Source organism: Lolium rigidum, chromosome 6 (genome assembly GCF_022539505.1).
Source record: "Lolium rigidum isolate FL_2022 chromosome 6, APGP_CSIRO_Lrig_0.1, whole genome shotgun sequence".
Classification (NCBI taxonomy): Eukaryota; Viridiplantae; Streptophyta; class Magnoliopsida; order Poales; family Poaceae; genus Lolium; species Lolium rigidum.
Window position 1 is genome coordinate 86,565,803 of NC_061513.1, and position 9,507 is coordinate 86,575,309.

A 9,507-nucleotide genomic window follows, 5' to 3' on the forward strand; every position below is an offset into this window, starting at 1 on the left:
CAAGAGGAGCGTATCTCTCCCACACAATGAATGCTAGGATCCATTTTAATCAAACAAAAACAAAAAACAAAAACAAACCGACGCTCCAAGCAAAATACATAAGATGTGACGGAATAAAAATATAGTTTCAGGGGAGGAACCTGATAATGTTGTCGATGAAGAAGGGGATGCCTTGGGCATCCCCAAGCTTAGACGCTTGAGTCTTCTTAGAATATGCAGGGGTGAACCACCGGGGCATCCCCAAGCTTAGAGCTTTCACTCTCCTTGATCATATTGTATCATCCTCCTCTCTTGATCCTTGAAAACTTCCTCCACACCAAACTCGAAACAACTCATTAGAGGGTTAGTGTACAATAAAAATTAACATGTTCAGAGGTGACACAATCATTCTTAACACTTCTGGACATTGCATAAAGCTACTTGGACATTAATGGAACAAAGAAATTCATCCACCATAGCAAAAGAGGCAATGCGAAATAAAAGGCAGAATCTGTCAAAACAGAACAGTCCGTAAAGATGGATTTTATTGAGGCACCAGACTTGCTCAAATGAAAATGCCCAAATTGAATGAAAGTTGCGTACATATCTGAGGATCACGCAAGTAAATTGGCATATTTTTCTGAGCTACCTACAGAGAGGCAGGTCTAAATTCGTGACAGCAAAGAAATCTGTTTCTGCGCAGTAATCCAAATCTAGTATGAACCTTACTATCAAAGACTTTACTTGGCACAACAATGCACAAAACTAAGATAAGGAGAGGTTGCTACAGTAGTAAACAACTTCCAAGACTCAAATATAAAACAAAAATACTGTAGTAAAAACATGGGTTGTCTCCCATAAGCGCTTTTCTTTAACGCCTTTCAGCTAGGCGCAGAAAGTGTATATCAAGTATTATCGAGAGATGATGCATCTTCAGCGGGGTTTGGAGTTTTCTCAACCATGCATAGTATATTGGATACATAAGTTTCAGCGGCTCCCTTTTCATTAGTCTTGGGCTTGCTACTCTCATCAAACAAATTTTCGAGGAACAAGCCAAGCATAGTTATTTTCTAGCGCTTCATTCATCGCTAGGAGCTTATATGGTATTGGTGCTTTGATCTCCCCACCATCATTAATATTATTAGTGTACCTTACTCTCTCCATGTCCATCTTTTCAAGGATACTAACAAAATTGGTATAAGAACCAAGCATCTTATATTTAATAAAGACCTTTCTAGCCTCTCTTGCTATACCACCAAATTCTCTAAGAAGGGTTTCTAAAACAAAATCTTTCTTTTCCCCTTCTTCCATATCACCGAGTGTAAGAAACATGTGTTGGATTATAGGATTGAGATTAACAAATTTAGTTTCCAACATGCGAACTAAAGCAGCGCAGCAATTTCATAAGTAGGAGCAAGTTCTACCAAGTGTCTATCTTCAAAATCTTCAACGGTACTAACATGATTGAAAAATTCTTCTATATTATTTCTCCCAATTATAGACCCACGTCCTACCGGTATGTCTTTTACGGTAAAATTAAAAGGAAACATGTTGAAATAAGTAAAGCAAATATAAGTAACTAATTTTTTTTTGTGTTTTTGATATAGTGTGCAAGACAATAAATAAAGTAAAGCTAGCAACTAATTTTTTGTGTTTTGATATAATGCAGCAAACAAGTAAGTAAATAAAATAAAGCAAGACAAAAACAAAGTAAAGAGATTGGATTGTGGAGACTTCCCTTGCAGCGTGTCTTGATCTCCCCGGCAACGGCGCCAGAAAAAGAGCTGCTGGCGTGCAGTTGACGTGGGAGATAGAAATCTTTGTGGTGTAACTTTTCTTCAGTTCCCCGGCAACGGCGCCAGAAAAAGAGCTTGACACGCGTACAACACGCGTCCGTTGGGAACCCCAAGAGGAAGGTGTGATGCGTACGGCGGCAAGTTTCCCTCAGAAAGAAACCAAGGTTTATCGAACCAGGAGGAGCCAAGAAGCACGTTGAAGGTTGATGGCGGCGAGATGTAGTGCGGCGCAACACCAGGGATTCCGGCGCCAACGTGGAACCTGCACAACACAACCAAAGTACTTTGCCCCAACGAAACAGCGAGGTTGTCAATCTCACCGGCTTGCTGTAACAAAGGATTAGATGTATAGTGTGGATGATGATTGTTTGCAAAGAACAGTAAAGAACAATAGCAGCAGATTTGTATTTTAGATGTAAAGAATGGACCGGGGTCCACAGTTCACTAGAGGTGTCTCTCCCATAAGATGAATAGCATGTTGGGTGAACAAATTACAGTCGGTCAATTGACAAATAGAGAGGGAATAACAATGCACATACCTGATATGATGAATATTGTGAGATTTAATTGGGCATTACGACAAAGTACATAGACCGCTATCCAGCATGCATCTATGCCTAAAAAGTCCACCTTCAGGTTATCATCCGAACTCCTTCCAGTATTAAGTTTCAAAACAACAGACAATTGCATTAAGTATGGTGCGTAATGTAATCAATAACTACATCCTCGGACATAGCATCAATGTTTTATCCCTAGTGGCAACAGCACATCCACAACCTTAGAACTTTCTGTCACTGTCCCAGATTTAATGGATGCATGAACCCACTATCGAGCATAAATACTCCCTCTTGGAGTTAAGAGCAAAAACTTGGCCAGAGCCTCTACTAATAACGGAGAGCATGCAAGATCATAAACAACACATAGGTAATAGATTGATAATCAACATAACATAGTATTCTCTATCCATCGGATCCCGACAAACACAACATATAGAATTACAGATAGATGATCTTGATCATGTTAGGCAGCTCACAAGATCCGACAATGAAGCACATGAGGAGAAGACAACCATCTAGCTACTGGTATGGACCCATAGTCCAGGGGTGAACTACTCACTCATCACTCCGGAGGCGACCATGGCGGTGAAGAGTCCTCCGGGAGATGATTCCCCTCTCCGGAAGGGTGCCGGAGGTGATCTCCAGAATCCCCCGAGATGGGATTGGCGGCGGCGGCGTCTCAGTAAGGTTTTCCGTATCGTGGCTCTCGGTACTGGGGGTTTCGCGATGAAGGCTTTAAGTAGGCGGAAGGGCAACGCGGGGGGCCACACGAGGGCCCCACACGCCAGGGCCGCGCGGCCAAGGGCCAGGCCGCGCCGCCCTATTGTTACGGCGCCTCGTGGCCCCACTTCCTTTCCCCCTCGGTCTTCTGGAAGCTTCGTGCAAAAATAGGACCCTGGGCGTTGATTTCGTCCAATTCCGAGAATATTTCCTTTGTAGGATTTCTGAAACCAAAAACAACAGAAAACGACAATCGGCTCTTCGGCATCTCGTTAATAGGTTAGTGCCGGAAAATGCATAAATACGACATATAATGTGTATAAAACATGTAGATATCATCAATAATGTGGCATGGAACATAAGAAATTATAGATACGTCGGAGACGTATCACCCAGCTGTAATTTGTTCACCCAACATCTATTTATCTTATGGGAGAGACACCACTAGTGAACTGTGGACCCCGGTCCAATTCTTTACATCTGAAATACAATCTACTGCAATTGTTCTTTACTGTTCTTCGCAAACAATCATCACCATCCACACTATACATCTAATCCTTTGTTTACAGCAAGCCGGTGAGATTGACAACCTCATCATTACGTTGGGGCAAAGTACTTTGATTGTGTTGTGCAGGTTCCACGTTGGCGCCGGAATCCCTGGTGTTGCGCCGCACTACACTCCGCCACCAACAACCTTCACGTGCTCCTTGACTCCTACTGGTTCGATAACCTTGGTTTCTTACTGAGGGAAAACTTGTTGTTGTACGCATCACACCTTCCTCTTGGGGTTCCCAACGGACGTGTGTCTCACGCGCATCAGTGGCGCACCTCGTCAAGGAGCTCCCAGCCCTCGTGTGGCACGGGAGGGATCGGCACACGCTTAGATTTGAGGTACCAGCCTCCTCCAGGTAGGCTAGCGTCCGGCCATGGCAACGGCCGGTTTTCCTCCTAGAGGCGGTGCGCGAACTTGATGCGAACGTATCGCCCGATCCGTGATTTCTTGTCGGACCGCGAGCCGCTAGCCTTGTAGCCGTTCTTCGTTATGCGGAATGGCCAAGACTTCCCGATGGCGTCAGTCAGGTGGATACGGTGGACTCTGGCAATGGCGTGGTCGAGAAAATGGGTGCCGCCAGCGGACCTTAAAAAGGCTCAGACGCCACCTCGCCTTCAATGTATTCCCACTGCGACGCCGCCCACCAGCGCACTTGCGCGGAAAGCGAGGTGTGCCATTAACGCGGCCCTGAAAAGCTGCAGCGCACCACCCGTAAGTTATGCCGCGCTAAAGACGAATTATCTTTGCCGCTGCCAAGCGGGCCCATGCGAGAAGCGTGCGGACGACCGCGCTGTCCGCGCAACGTCCGCGCAGACGCAAAACGTGCCGTATATTTGGGTTGCATTTGCGTCTCAGTGGACGGGTTAGTTACTATGCGTCGAGCCGCTGACATGGGGTATAAACGCATTTTTGGTCCGCGCTGTCGCAAACGGACGCGAACGAGATCGCCCTGTTGGCCCTTAGAGCATCTCTAGTAGAGCCCGAAAAAACGCAAACCGAAAACGGCGGTTCAGTTCACCAAAAACGCGAGTTCTGACGAAATTCGCAGTGGCGCAGAATAGAACCCGTAAAATGAAACTGAAAAGAGGAATTCGAATTGGCGCGAGTAATTTGAGGCGATGATCATAGTTTATAGATGACATAGATGCTCCGATTGAGCATCGATACTTACATAGTTCTTGCAATTGACATAAATACTGGTACACCGGCAACCTTAACCTAGCTAATAAGCAAAATGCGGCCTATTTCGAGCTATGGCGCGCGCGGCGGTGCCGGTGCTGGCGGAGATTGTCGGCGGCGTGGAAGTCTTCACGCGTCGTCCTTGTCAAGCTCGACTATTTCGAGCTTGACCTAGCGGACGCGGGCCTCCCGGCTGGCCGCCTCGTACTCCCTTACCTGGCGGATAGCGTCGGCCTCCTCCCGACGGAAGCGCGCCCTCGCCTCCGCCGCGCTGATGGCGAAAGTCTGCGCCATGATGGTCTCCTCCTCGTCGCTGCCGTGGACGTAGTCCTCGGCGGAGAAGGTAGGGGACCGAGCGGGGACGAGGTCATCCTCCTCGCTGCTCGCCGCCACGGGCAGCCGCGGTGCGCGGCTAGATTGCCTGGAGGAGGAGCCCTCGCCTTGGTTGGAGAAGCGCGCGAGCTTCCCTGGGGGCGTTATCCCCTAGTTCATCCAGCGGCGAGCGCTCCTCTTGTGCGCGCCCTCGCTCTTCTTCCACTTGCGCCGCTCCGCCTCGGTGCGGAAGACGGGCGGACGCGGCGGCGAGTCGCCGCCGCCCAATCCCGCTGCACGGCCGTCGGTACCTCCACGTGAGGCCGTACCGTGGCGGCGGGGGGGGGGGTCGGTGGCTGCTTGCGTGTGGATTGCTCGTCGGAGATTGGCGACTGGCGGCGGCGGAGGGGAGTAGGGTTTGCGAACCGAACTCCCCTCTGCGAACCCTTTTAATAGGGGCCGTGCGGGGAGTTTCTCGGGCCCCAGAACTTCGTATTCGGGCCGGCCAATGTATTCGGGCTATAATCTGCGCGCGTTTCGGCCCAAACCCGTAAATCCGCCGGAAAAGTTCAGTTCCGGCGGGATTTACGGGCTCTGTTAGAGATGCTCTTAAGCCAAGCTAAACGTTGTTGTTAGCACCAATTTTTGGCAGGTAGCCGAATTTTTTTTTAGCATCAATCCTGTTTTATTCAAAAATAAAAATTCAAAGAGTACAGCCATTAGGTCTTGTTTGGTATTAGAGTGTTAGTGAAAATTAGTGAGGATAATACTCTAGAGTATTGGTAAACCCCTATCGACACCCAATTCTCGCCAAACCCCATCCCAATCCACAAGTGCGGTGGGGGTTGTCTCGTCGACGGTGGGTTCCTCGGGTTGCAAGGTGGCGGCAGTGTCCACAGATAGATAGGGTTCTTGCCTCCACCCAATACGTTTCTTGGAGAGTGGCAGAAGTGGAAGTGGCTTCTGTGCCACTAGCGGGCGGGCCATGTAGAACGCATCGGCGGACACGTGTGGACTACTCGTAGCGTCCCCGTGTACGCATTTCGTCCGTAAATTTTGGTCGCATTTACGTTCCCACGGATAGACCGATTATTATACGTCGGGCCGCTGGGTTAGGGTGCTGATCCAAAAAAATTGTCTACACGGATGCAAAACGGCATCGACATCGTGCTGCTGGAGTTGCCCTTAGTTGGACGAATCGGAGTAGTAACGTAATCAATCCTCTAATAAATTCATCAGTGTATGAACTCCGTGGAATGATGCTCTGATGAGTTATTGGAAGCCGCCCTCGGCTTCCCAGCGTGTTCCATCGGTTTATCTCTGCCTAGGTGACACTGGAGGGAACAATGCAAATCAGATTGTTTCGTCATTACAGTTACAAGTAGAATAGGCAGGTTACTAAGAAACATTGCTTTCGTGAGGCAAACAGTGTGGCTCATAAGCTAGCTAGAGTTTGCTTTACAAATATTCCTGTTTTTTGGAATCGCGATCGCTCTAGTTTTATTATCCGAGATGTAATGAACAATATATCTTTGTTTAAAGTGAAATAAAATCCGCAACCTAAAAAAACAGATACATCTAAACTTAGATAGATCTAAGACATTTCTTTATGGATAAAATTGCTAGTAGTATAGGTCTCCGAAAGTAAAAACACAAAAGAGAGATTACCTGTTTTGCAGAATTATAACTAAAATAACGAGACCATTTAAAAATCTCAAAAAACAATATAAAACATGGATATAACATTATATAAGATGCAAATATGTGACTATGTGAGAATATATGGCAATAAATTACAAAGTTCATACATGCATTTTACTCTAAGATATCTTTTTATGGATAAAATTTCTAGTAGCATTTACCCAAGAGCTTATACATTTTGTGGACACTTTTGTAGTCTAAATTTACAAAGAAAAACAGTAATGCAACTGCAGTGTATACTTGCTGACATCAACGATGACCTCATCCATATAATCAGCCGCATGGGCTTTGGGGTTAATTTCTTGCCGTTATGTTTCCGTTCGGTTTGATGTGACATGTGAGTTTGCAATGAAGACATACTGACACATCTTAGATTAATAATAGTAGAGATTATTCAGTCGGACGAATCGGAGTAACATATTCGATACTCTGATGAATTCATTTTTAGAAATCAAAAGCAGAGAGATGAACTCCGTGTAACGATGCTCTCATGAATTATAAAAGCCACCCTCGGCTTCCGAGCGTGTCCCCAGATTAATAGTGTTCGAGGACATTGGAGTGAACAATGTAATAATAAATCAGATAGTAAAAAAGTGGCCACGTCTCTATCGTCGTCGTGCTATACAGCACAAATTATATAACTTACAACTTGTTGCAGCAATGGGTCGCACTCCACCGATCTCTCTCTCTGCAGTTTGAGAGAGTGTCAAACAATGGCATCGATGGCGGCAGCGGCGGGGGCTCGGCACGTGGTCGCGCTGCCGTACCCTGGGCGCGGCCACATCAACCCCATGCTCGTCGTGTGCCGCCAGCTCGTGGCTGCGGACGGCGCCCTCACCGTCACCGTCGTCGTCACGGAGGAGTGGCACGGGCTTCTGGCGTCCGCCGGGGTGCCCCCCACGCTGCCGAACAGCATCCGCCTCGCCACCATCCCCAACGTCATCCCTTCCGAGCACGGCCGTGGTGCCGACCACGCCGGCTTCATCGAGGCCGTGTGTTTCAGGATGGGGGAAACCGTCGAGCAGCTCCTCGATCGGCTGGAGCGGAGGCCGTTGGCTGTGGTGGCCGATACCTACCTGCCGTGGGCGCTAACGGCCTGCGGGCGGCGCGGGATACCGGTGTGCTCGCTTTGGACTCAGCCGGCCACGTTCTTCTTGGCTCTCTACAATTTGGACCTGTGGCCGCCGGTGGACGGCCGGCACTCCGACGAAGGTGAGTAGCTGTTCATTTCAACATGTTCCGGTATTTGTTTCAGAGTGATATGCAAGAACAATCGTGTAATTATGCTAAGTTTGTTTGCAAAATGCATCGCCAGTTCGTCCTTCAGCTAATCGTACATAACTGGTGTACCACTTGCATCCTTTGCAGAACTAAGCATGAGGTCTCTGGAGGAGTATGTCCCGGTCCCGTGTCTCTCGTCGGTAAGACTGTCAGATCTCAAGATCTTCCGCGCGTGGGAGCGCCCAATGAAAATAGCAGCGGAGCTGTTCGGCAACGTGCGCAAAGCGCAGTGTGTCCTCTTCACCTCCTTCCTCGAGCTTGAACCCTGCGCCATCAACGCAGCAGCAGAGTCGCTCCCATGCCCCGTGTATCCAATCGGCCCTTCGGTCCCGTCCATGCCGCTCAACGGCGACAACGAGATCCACGACGAGGAGCAGCGTAAGTGGCTGGACGCGCAGCCGGAGAACTCGGTGGTGTACGTCTCGTTTGGCAGCTTCGTCGCCATGCCGCCCTTGCAGTTCGAGGAGATCGCCATGGGGCTGCGCGACAGCGGCGTCAGGTTCTTCTGGGTCGCCCGGGACAGGGCCGCCGTTCTGCGGCAGACGTGCGGCGACAAGGGGTTGGCGGTGCCATGGTGCGAGCAGCAGAAGGTGCTGTGCCACCCCTCCGTCGGCGGCTTCCTCAGCCACTGCGGGTGGAACTCGGTGCTGGAGGCCGTCTGCGCCGGGGTGCCATTGCTCGGCTTCCCTGTTTCGTGGGATCAGCTGGTGAATGCGCGGATGGTCGCCGAGGAGTGGAAGGTCGGCATCGACCTGAGGGAGCAGAGAGGCGAGGATGGTACCGTGGGCAGGGCCGCCATCTCTGCTGCCGTGAGGAAGCTCATGGATTTCGACAGTGGCGTTGGGCAGGAGATGAGGAGAAGAGCTGCACAACTGCGCCAGGTTTCTCGGAGCACGGTCCAGGAAGGCGGCTCGTCGCATCGTTCTTTGAACGGTTTCTTGCAGGATCTCGTGGAGTGGAAACTGGATGCAACGGAAACTTGCTGATTTTTCTTCTTCATTTAGTTAGTGAGTGATAGAAAAGAACAAGTTGTTTACGGATCCAAATAATGTGCTGCAATAATAAGCTCAGTATTTTTATAAAAGAAATATATTAATAGGGCGAAGATATCTATTACACCTAATAACGTAATATCTCAATAGCAGTACGGATACACACATAAAAGAAACTGAGAAATAAAAGTTTCGCTACGGCATTTTAGCTCTAGCACAACAATACAATCACCACTAAGATAACACCTTAACTTCATGTTATCCAAAAGCAACATCTTGAAAAAGGGTGCAGTGCACAAGCGGCGGCGTCGCTCGATCAAAGATCTTAGGTTTTTAGCCTGAAGATAGTTCCGCTCAGAAACAATGTCTTCAACAAAGTCATTACCAAACACATCAAATTAAGGCTAGATCTTGGATTTTCATCCTGCAAGGTAAAA

At 48.5% G+C, this 9,507-nt stretch overlaps 1 protein-coding gene across 1 annotated transcript; it reads left to right on the forward strand.

Annotated features, from left to right (window-relative positions):
- Positions 1 to 7,510: 7,510 nt before the first annotated feature.
- On the forward strand, positions 7,511 to 9,006 carry LOC124668438 (UDP-glycosyltransferase 87A1-like; the record flags this gene model as incomplete). The annotated part of the gene is given in 2 exon segments (XM_047205581.1): positions 7,511 to 8,009; positions 8,166 to 9,006. Coding segments are annotated over 2 exon segments (1,340 nt in total), but the record flags the coding sequence as incomplete, so codon positions are not given.
- Positions 9,007 to 9,507: the final 501 nt, after the last annotated feature.